At 38.9% G+C, this 10346-nt stretch overlaps 2 protein-coding genes across 2 annotated transcripts; one reads left to right on the top strand and one right to left on the bottom strand.

The window, feature by feature from the left end:
- The first annotated feature begins 1390 nt into the window (after positions 1-1390).
- On the top strand, positions 1391-2402 carry LOC140180169 (serine/threonine-protein phosphatase 7 long form homolog). The gene is made up of 3 exons (XM_072220595.1): positions 1391-2010; positions 2116-2197; positions 2268-2402. Exons 1-3 carry the CDS (start codon positions 1391-1393, stop codon positions 2400-2402), a joined length of 837 nt encoding a protein of 278 aa, XP_072076696.1.
- Positions 2403-4793: 2391 nt separating this feature from the next.
- Positions 4794-9956, bottom strand: LOC112754596 (transcription factor E2FA). The gene is made up of 14 exons (XM_025802281.3): positions 9331-9956; positions 8261-8435; positions 8031-8078; positions 7827-7912; positions 7637-7725; positions 7465-7519; positions 7141-7193; positions 7000-7050; positions 6876-6924; positions 6673-6738; positions 6502-6578; positions 6089-6299; positions 5563-5629; positions 4794-5458 (listed from the first exon to the last, which is right to left on the bottom strand). The coding sequence occupies exons 1-14, from the start codon at positions 9538-9540 to the stop codon at positions 5334-5336; spliced, it is 1362 nt and encodes a 453-aa protein (XP_025658066.1). The 5' UTR covers positions 9541-9956; the 3' UTR covers positions 4794-5333.
- Positions 9957-10346: the final 390 nt, after the last annotated feature.

Genomic DNA, 10346 nt, shown 5'->3' with positions numbered 1-10346 from the left:
TAATGTCCACCCCATACTATTATACATTGTTGGAAAGCCCTGGATGTCTACTTTCCAATGCCGTTGGGAGCACATTATTTGGAGCTCTACAGCTCGAGTTATACTCCTTTAAAGGTGCAGAGGTCAGTTGGCCTCACTGCAGGTTGCCACCATGTTCGTTTATGCACATTGCGGGGCAGTTTTCTCCCTCAATTTTAGTGTCCACCATGCAGTGCCATATATGCTTGGAAAGCTCTTGATTCCTACTTTCCAATGCTTCTTGAATCACCTCATTTGGAGCTCTGTAGCTCAAGTTATTCTTGTTGGAAGTATACCCCTTGTATGCCTTGTGGTGTGTGGCGCCAACGTTAGCCTCTAAGTTAGGGGGCTAACGTTGGCGCAAACGTTGGCCCTTCTCCCTTATGTAATTCATGTGCCAACGTTAGCCTCCAAGTTAGGGGGCTAACGTTGGCGCAAACGTTGGTGCCCAGGGGAGAAACTCTCAAGTTCCAACGTTAGCCTCCAAGTTAGGGGGCTAACGTTGGAGCTAACGTTGGCCTCTTCCTTGAATGTTCATGTGCCAACGTTAGCCTCCAAGTTAGGGGGCTAACGTTGGCTCAAACGTGGGGAGCCCAGGGAGTAATCTTCATGCCTAACGTTAGCCTCCAAGTTAGGGGGCTAACGTTGGGGCTAACTTCATGCTTTCCTGGTTCAATTTTCACTTATTCCATTGTCCTCTCTTCACTCCTAGCCATTCCTATTTGCTTCAGCCTTTCTCCAAGCTTTCTTCACCTATCATTAATCAACCAAACTCATCAAAGCTATGCTCAAAATCATGAGATATTCATTCTTTCACAATATGCAACAAATATAGCATAAAACCTCATGAAATGGCATGAATTCATATATGGTTGGTTCAATCAAGGGAAACATGAAAATCTACTCAATTGGCTTGCTTATGGCTCAAGAAAGTGCATAATTCAATTAAAAACAAAAGAAAAAGGCTAGTTAAAATAGGCTAAGATGACTTGTCATCACAGCACGTGAGGCTCCGTCATACGTACGCGTCGCTGGACAAAAATTTGGTCACGCGTACTCGTCGCCCACGCGTACGCGTCGCTGCTAGCTTCTCAAAACTCCAAATTCTTGTGTTCCTTCCACTTTTGCATGCTTTCTTTCCATCCTTTAAGCCATTCCTGCCCTATAAACCTTAAAAACACTCAGCAAACCTATCACGGCATCGAATGGTAATAAGGAGGGGATTAAAATTAGCAAATTTAAGGCCAAAGAAGCATGTTTTCAATCATAGTACAAAATTAGGAAGGAAAAATGTAAAACATGCGAATTATATGAATAAGTGTGAGAATAATGGATAAAATCTACTAAATTAAGCACAAGATAAACCCTAAAAATGGGGTTTATCAGGCATTCCGGCTTGCTATCTGCTCTTGTGAAAAGGTGGAAGCCGGAGACTAATTCCTTCGTATTGCTAGCCGGTGAGGTTACAGTGACACTAGAGGACATGTTACACATATTCATCCTATCAATTGATGGAGAGGTTGTGGCCGGTTGGATCGATAGCAATCAGGACTTCTTGTTCAACCATAGTATGGCGATTTTTGGCAGCAAACCCGTCATGAGTAGTTCATCTAAAAGTTACATAAAGCTGTCATGGGTTCGCCATATCAGAGACACACAGCCTTTAGACACTTGGGATTCTGTTCAGCTATATGTTAGGTGTCACATCTTATGTCTGCTGGGAACTACCCTCTTCACAGATAAGTCGACGTCGTGTGCCCACGCGAGGTATCTACCACTACTCCAAAATTTTGAGCAGATCGGCACTTACAGTTGGGGTTCAGCAACTCTCGCACATCTTTATAGGTCACTGTGCCGTGCATTACGGTACGATTGCAAGGAGATGGACGGCCCACTTGATTTGTTGTTTGTTTGGGAGTTGGAGCAAATTCCCTTTCTTGCGCCAATTCCGAGACATCAGCTTGCACCCGCTAAGATATCGGTTGCACGCAGGTAACGCCGTAATAGTAGATAGTTTATTGTAGTTTGTCTTGTGTTTTATTTATGTTTTACTGGCAAGACGGAATTTAAACTCTGTGATAACGTTGTGTATTGCAGGTGGAGTAATCGTCCACGATACAATGCGTGGACATCGAGGAAAGCGGCGTCTGTTAGGCACGACATAGACTACATGAAAGAGGTCAGTCTTAAGTTATTAAGAATAATTAACGGTATTGATAATCTATCTTAGCCCATGCAACGTTTTGCAGTTTATGTTTCGGCCATATCTCGGCATCATCATCCCGGCTGAGTTACACCACCACCTTGATGTGTGTGACACGGTAGGGCCGTTGGTTTTGTTCGAGTGTGTTGAATGGCATCCGGTTGACCGAGTGATCCGCTAATACGGGTATGCACAATCCGCCCCTCTGCCGGCACAGAACATCCCTCTTGACCAGCATTGTTACACTCTTCGAGGAGTATAGTGCCATGATTGGAGTACGATACTCGAAGATCTGATTCAGCAATGGGGGAACTGCCGCAACAGTCGGTTTTATCTCCGAATCTCCCAGTCCGAGTCCAACTTGGAGTGATCCTGTGAGATCATTCCCATGGAATACGTGTGCCTTCCATTGTATCTCTGAATCTCCCAGCAAGCTTTCTTCTGTATCGAGCTGGCTCGGATAAGCCAATCGCAACCACGTCCATAAGTCTTGCATTCATAGAACATTTGTGGCTCGGATTCGTGAACAACGTAATCGACTCCTCTGGAGATAGTGTAACTCCAAATTGCCACAATGACTGATTTTTTAGAACCATACTCCATTCCGATCCGAAACTCTACATCATCAGGGTCAGCAACTCCTATAACAATAATAAGTTGTCACTCATTGATCCGTCATTACAAAATTAAGGAAACATATTACCCATAGCTCACGTACCTATGTTCGCATATTCTGGAAACTTTGGTGCATGCATGGCATCAAGATCCAAGCTACGCATAAAAGGTGAAACGTCCATCGGTTGACTAACTGCGGGTGGAACCACTGAAGTTTCCGCGACTGCCTCACCTCCCCATTGTCATCCTCGTCCTCGTCACCGGCTTCATAAGTTGCTTCGAACTCCTCGTCGCTATCATTGTTCATTCCTTTGTATGCTTCAGTTCTGTCATCTTGCACGTCTGGGTCATTTTGAACTTCATCCACTGTTATATGTTTAAACTCAACATACAACTCAATCCTTGGATGTTGCACCTGAGTTTGCTGGTGAATATGAAACATTTGCTGAATACTTGTTTCGTCAACGATTGGCATAACCTCAAACTGTACCAATCCGCCAAATACCACAACTAGACTCCAATAGAGAATGTTGCTCACCCTCTTTAAAATATCACTCTTTATGCTCTGACAGAGCCCGTACTGTAGTTCCGCAAAAACGTTACAATGCACCGAACCACAAACGAATATGTACTCTCATAAGCAAAGCTCACACCCTCATATGTATTACATATAACCTCACCATTGTGGTAAACCACTATATTTGCAGTGCCCTCCATGACACAGCAAAGAAAAACACCTTGTAGAGGGCTGACCTCCTCTCTTGTAATGCAGTAAAATAGTAACGAGCTCTGATTTTTATAGACTGAGGGCTCACCTTGCAAATTTCGTGTTGCAAAATGATCCGATCAACATCTGCCACATGTCAATCACGCAAGGTGCATGTTGCATAGATTAATGCCACGTGTTAATCACGCATGTTGCGTGCTGAGTCAGCACGTTACTTACGTGCTGTTCTGCAATCTCTACAACGTCCACCCACCTGTAAATACACCAATAAGCTCCATTTTCGGGGATTACTCAACTATTTTTTCCATATTAAAATTCATTAGCCTTTTTATTAATGTGTATATCCTTTTTTCAATTTTTATAAGTAAAAAAAAAATAAAAAATTACAAATATTTTTCAATTTTTACATAATAAATTTAGCTAATGTATATAAAAAAATAACAAAAAAAAAAAAAAAGAATAAATAGTCTTTAACTATTATCTCAAAAGACAATAAGATCCCAACAAAAAAATCAGTCACTCTTAGTTGACATTTAACAGATTAATTGATTAACATGTCACACAAGCATACTCCGTTAACTCACAAGAGAAATCATTGATAAAGGAAAAATTAATCAATATCACAGAATTAAAAATCAAGGTTTAGAAAAAATTATTGAAGGCCAGAAAAAAGTATTCACGCTACCAATGCATATCATAAGCTCAAGCTCAATTTAGTAAGTTAACAAATTGATTAAGTCGTACCCCGACAAGAGAATACATTGTACCATAAAATCATAGCATTTGGCGGCATCATTTAGCCTTATTTAGAAGGTATGTTTGGCTGGGCATATACACGGGTTAAACTCAATATTTTTGGATAAAGTTGACCCCCTACTTTTAGTTTTTATCCTCCAATTGAAAATTACCTTACAAATTTACAATGAAATTTCTCATCCAGTTATAATGCCCTAAAAAGAAAGGTAAAATAGTAGATATAATAAATTGTAAGAGCTACATTAAGTCATCAACAATCACCAGCACGTACCTTTCAATCAAAATCAGGACCGCAGATTGAAACTTAATCTTCTTCGCTTAAATCTATTTGAACCTAAAGAATGAATAACTGTTTCATCTCATCCTCAGTTGATTAATTAAAATTTAAAACTTCCCTGTGGATGCATCCTTGCACATCAACATATCAAAAATGATTCAATCCATTTAGAAATTAGAGAAGGATGAAAAGAGAACTGCAAGAACAGCCGGTGAAACTACATTATTCACCAAAATGTTTGTTTACAAAGAACATAAACGGAATGTTTAAGAACTAGGTGATCCTCTACCCTAATTATCAGTACATGGAGCTTGTTTGCAATATCAGCATCTACATATCTGCTCAGATCTTCAACACCGGGGACCCATGATGCCAAAAATTTCAAAAACGGATAACATAAAAGATGAGATAACGGAAATTAATTCTACCTCGTTCAGTTTATTAGTTTCATATGGTAGAAACATTTTGATAATAACTGAAGCAACAGCTCTAGCTCCCAATCGAAATCATACTCCAACAGGGTGCACCTACTCTAATTAGTTTACTCATAGCATGTGGTTAGTGATGTAAATACACTGAGAAAACAAACCCTGCTCAACATTCAATAGCCACTGAAAGTAGCCCAAACATTTACAAGGATATAATTAACTATAATGAAGCCGTTTCCCCCCAATTTGCAATGGCTGCCGTCTAACCATACCTTTCAATCAAGCACTATTAATTAAGCAAATCCATGATCACCTATGCGGGATGCTGGCTACTGCTGATGGTGCTTCGGCAAACCCAGATGATGGAGTCTGTGGCCTCGAGATGAGTACAAAGTCAGAATTAAGCATGTCCACACCATCCCAATCTACACTAGCTGTTTTATTGGAGTTAAGGAATTAAATTTACTATGCTACTTCGATGAAAGGCAGAGGAAGACAAACAAAAGAAAAGACATGAAAAGTTTGAAAAGATGGATACAATCTGTTTTCCACATGTCTGTTATGCTAGCTTCAACATCTGATAGAAGCCAGTAATCTGCATCGGTCTGCAACCAATGATATGATGTTAGTGTCACTTTTCTGCTTATCTAAACATTAGATGCAGTTAAAAGACTCTGAAAAGTTGTATACTCTTAAGATTATTGATCACTGCAACAGGAAATATTTAACGTAGGTTTGTTTAGAAGGGGATTCTCACATAAGATGAGTTAGGGTAATAAGAGTGAGACTGAGTTTTAAGTTCAGGGTTAGATCTGTATTTGACAGCAAGTCTTAACGCGAACACTTCCACAAGTCAAAGCTGTTAGAAAATATTATGATTTTCCCTTCCCTGGGAGTATTGTTAGTTAGTACTCAGCATGGTACTGGTTAGATCTATAATTATGTCAGTTACTACCTTGAGGATTGAGTACAAATGGGACTGAAATGTCATTAGAAATACATGCAACTGTTGCACACTAGACATAAGTTTTTACAATGCATGATTAAAAAACTTGTATACTTACATCAGCGGCTGAAGGAACAATTTTCATCATGCCTCCAGCAAATTCTTGTACAGTGTTCAGATCAGAGCAGGTATTAGATGAGAGTTGAGCTGGAGGTTCAGGGGCTTTATCATTGCATTCAACAGGAAGCAGTTCTGCTGCTTGATGTTCGTTGGACCCTGAACTTGAAGCAAGTGGAAAGCTCATCTCTTCGAATTTCTCCTCAAATTGACTGCAAAACAGATCAGAAATTCCAATGACTTAATGTCGGAAAATGCATTATCAATTAATCATATATATTAAACAGAAAACAGATTAATTATCAGAATATTCCGTATCAGATGGGAAATATGAACCATCTTGTAATTTCTAAAAGAGCAGCATAAGGGAAAAAGAGGAGCAAGATTAAATAATACTGTCCAAGGAAATAATACCTGATAAGGAAGACATCAATGGGACCCATTGTGCTTCTAAGAATGACCCTATATCTCCTCTGTGGGTAGTCAACAGCCTAATGGATATAAAAGCAACGATTCTCCGTCATGCAATAGAAACGCCAATTAAAATAATCATGAACCTTACATCAATATATGTCCTAAACTTACTTCCTCAGGTTCAGGGACTTCCAGTGTGGTTCCATGTGGAGCTTTAATTGCTATGAGAGTTTCATTCTGCTTGCAGATATGCACAGAGGAGTTGTAACAAAAAATTGTTTTAATAATACACAGAATGAAATGGAGAATACAGCCTGATCATAGTAACAAATTAACACTAAATAAGGTAGTTATTTAATGCATGGAAAACATACCTGGAATTCAGGTAAGGACTTGATATCATCTTCAGTCACGAAAAGCATCCTATAGTTATTGAAAATTAGTAAAAATCTAGGATAAGTGACAAAGATTGTCTTTAACCTTATGCAGAAAGCTTACTTCTTATTGTTTTCATCTTCACTTAAAATCCTCAGCCTTTCTTGCATTTCCCTGCCAACGGTTAAGAAAACAGTTTAGGAACAGTTTTATAATAGAACCTTCGATTTATCCAAAAGCAAAAAAGAACAATAACCATATAACCTTATTTGATCATCTAATTGGTGCTCCTCCAAGGAAAGTTTCTCAACATCTTCCTGCAAGACAAAGCCACAAGACTTGGAATAACTTAAATATTCTCTAACACGCTATTATATCATTCCAATCATATTCAATAATTCCACACTATAATCATGGCAAATGTAGCGTTTGACATACATAAGTTTGGATCATGTAATTTTGAATCCTGTGTTAGTGTCTATTATAGATGGAAACAATGATCCTTGTCAAAAAGGTCATGCAATGATTGTTCAACTACAATTGTTCCATGTGTGTACCATAAAGGAAAACTACACCCACATCACATACCTTCAGCATAGAGACATCATCATCTATCCCACCAGATGTAGAACAATCAATCCCCCTACATTAGTTATTCCACAAAAATTGAAGAATTGTGATCTAATCATTTATACTCAATAAAGGTAAAGACAAGTTACATATAATATATACAAAATTCAAAATGTAGCACATATATTACTTCCAATGTATTCTGTTCTTGATCTTCTTCTCTATAAGACCAATTCCTTCCAGAACGTTAGTTATGTCATATATCCTTCTCTTTTGCACCTATAGAAAGAAAAACAAAATAAAAGGGAAAATTTTAAATTCACTTATGATAGATGTTAGAATATATGTCAGGTATTTCGTCATAACTTTTAAACAAACACCTCCAAAGTTTCTGCTGCTTTATTTAGGTCAAGATTGCCACCCTCTGCATGCTTGAGCAAATTGACAAATTTTTTTGTCAAGAGACCTGTGAAGTTGTGGTACAATCTTGTAATTACTCTCTTATGCAAAGAATTCCAGTAGCTATATCAGGCAATAAAGAGAGATGTAAAGAGCTTGTTGATTATGATTGCTTTGAAAATTACCTAAGGAACTGTCATAGCGGCAGCTGCTAGGAGTAAGAGATGGGGATCCTGCATGCCAACAGAAACTTTGTAATTAAACTCAATGTATAATGAACAAAAGTACTACGAGGAAGAAGCTTATCAGAATTTGGACATAAGTTTGCACCTAAGCACTGGAAACTTCACAAATGGAATGAAGAACTTGGCAACAATATAACATGAAAACAACTAAACAACGGAAGCTTTCTCACCAGCCTCTAAGATGGGTGCTTGTGGAACGGATCTACCTTCCTTAGAAGCCCTTGACTTATTATATGTTCTCCCTCCTTTTGTAGATCCAGGGGTTTGGAGAGGACTATTAACTGTATTAGCATATCCAGGACTATTACTTTGCTCCTGTACTCCTCCACTCTTGCGCTTCATGTACTAGTAATACCGGCAGGTTCCAGAAATGATATGAGAGCAATGCAGAGAAGGAACAATCAATGATATACACAAAGTCACATGCAGTCATGACAACGGAAAATAATTTAACAATCAAACAAGGGCAACAAACCTATAGTTCTGTACTTTATGAAGTACAAATAACACCATAATAACACTAGCAACACATCATATCCACAGAAAATAAAGGGGAAACTAGTCAAATATATGCAAGAGCAATTCATCATCCAATACTAAACCATAAAGAAAAAGTCCATGAGCACTGTCAAGTGCCAAGCAATTATCAGAAAAAAAAAATGAAGAATGTCACAAAAAACTCGAAAGAACTGCACAAGCAAAACCTTATCAGTTAAATAGAGCAAACTTTTATGGTTGTAAAAACACGAATGCACAATCCCTTGGTCTGCCTCTGCCCAAGCAAAGACCTAGTAGTAACCTATTACCTCGAAAAGGTAATAGTAAATGAAGATGCTAAATTCATTCTCTATCAACAAACTTCCTCCTCCCCACAAAACTACTGCACAGAATGAACTAAGCTATGGTACAAAGACCAACGTTGACTTCAAGGAAATAGAGAATGCGACAACTGAGACTGGCACTGAGACCCTAACATTGACTACTTCGAGTTCGGGTCCCCAGATTAAGAAATAATTTCGACTATTTTCCGTACAAAAATGAAAAAGTGAGATTCCACTCAGGTGAGAACAAATCAAAACCATATGCACGTTAACCACTCCGATTCAACTAAAAATAGAGGGGAAATTAAGCAATCACAGATAAATTAAAATAATAATTAAAAAATCAGAAACCCCAATTATCAAACAAACCAAAACTGAATTGCAGACCCCCAAAACAAAAGAGATTGAAGAATACGCACTGGAGAACGAACAACGACGGCTTCCTGTTCTTGATCGGAGGCTTTCCGACAGTGGGGACCGGAGAAGCTGCGGTAGTCGTCCAGCGGAGCAAACGGCGGCTTGGTCGAAGCGAAGGCGAGATGACGCTTCGGCGGCGGCCGGTTCGGGATGCCGGAAGCTTCCGTCGGCGGCGACTCATGGAGTTTAGAAGCTCCGGCGGCGGCGGACATGGTGCTGAAACGGAGATGATCGCAACTCCAGCAACCACAAATTAAGTTCAGAATTGTGCAGCGAAATCGAAAGGGTTAGAACTTAGATGAATCAGGTGAAAGATCACCAAGGATTAGGGTTTCGAGAGTGGGGGAATGGGGGTTGCAGGGTTTTTACAGAGAGAAAAGAGATGGGAGGTTTTAGAGAGAGAAAGTGAAGAAATGTGCGTTTGGAGAAAACGAGGGAAGGAGGGAATTTTGTTTCGGATAGATGTGGAGGGAACCCAAGCCCAACTCTCCGTTCGCAAATAAAAGAACTTGTTAATTATGATTTTGCCATTTTATTATGGCGTTATTGCACCGCCACCCACAGCTCCTTTTCCACTTTTTATGCTTCCTTCCTCTCATTTTTTCAATAATCAAAACCTTAACCAATCGTGTCACGTTTACGTTGTCAAGTTGTTCCATATTGATGATAATAATTGTCCCTACTCGAGTATACAATAATGATCCTCCTGGTATTTTTTTTATCTTTTTTGTAATTTGATGTAATATCAAAATCAAAACACTCAGCAAGCTTTAACGTATTTGGTGCGCTATATTATTTTGAATCATGAATCATGAATTTGTATTACAGAGAAACAGTTCTAAAGAAAAAGTGTTTCAACCGCCAAATTATTATGCAATTGACAGGGACACTGTTAGCATAGATAAACAAAGCAAGGCAGGGCATTTTAAAAATGTACTGCCATTCATGAACAAAAAGTAGACTATCGATTCGTTACTCCCACATTATCGTCAATTATTTTAAAAATATTTATAAAAAA

Source organism: Arachis hypogaea, chromosome 16 (assembly GCF_003086295.3).
Source record: "Arachis hypogaea cultivar Tifrunner chromosome 16, arahy.Tifrunner.gnm2.J5K5, whole genome shotgun sequence".
In the NCBI taxonomy this organism is placed as follows: domain Eukaryota; kingdom Viridiplantae; phylum Streptophyta; class Magnoliopsida; order Fabales; family Fabaceae; genus Arachis; species Arachis hypogaea.
Note: the sequence above shows the minus strand (reverse complement) of the source record. Positions and strands in the feature narration are given on the sequence as shown.

Coding starts and splice junctions, on each gene's coding strand:
- LOC140180169 (XM_072220595.1), top strand. CDS start 1,391: ATGGGGTTTATCAGGCATTCCGGCTTGCTATCTGCTCTTGTGAAAAGG. Junction 2,011..2,115: donor AAGATATCGGTTGCACGCAG/GTAACGCCGTAA, acceptor TGTGTATTGCAG/GTGGAGTAATCGTCCACGAT. Junction 2,198..2,267: donor ACATAGACTACATGAAAGAG/GTCAGTCTTAAG, acceptor AACGTTTTGCAG/TTTATGTTTCGGCCATATCT.
- LOC112754596 (XM_025802281.3), bottom strand. CDS start 9,540: ATGTCCGCCGCCGCCGGAGCTTCTAAACTCCATGAGTCGCCGCCGACG. Junction 7,726..7,826: donor AAGCAGCAGAAACTTTGGAG/GTGTTTGTTTAA, acceptor TTCTTTCTATAG/GTGCAAAAGAGAAGGATATA. Junction 5,459..5,562: donor AGACATGTGGAAAACAGATT/GTATCCATCTTT, acceptor CCAATAAAACAG/CTAGTGTAGATTGGGATGGT.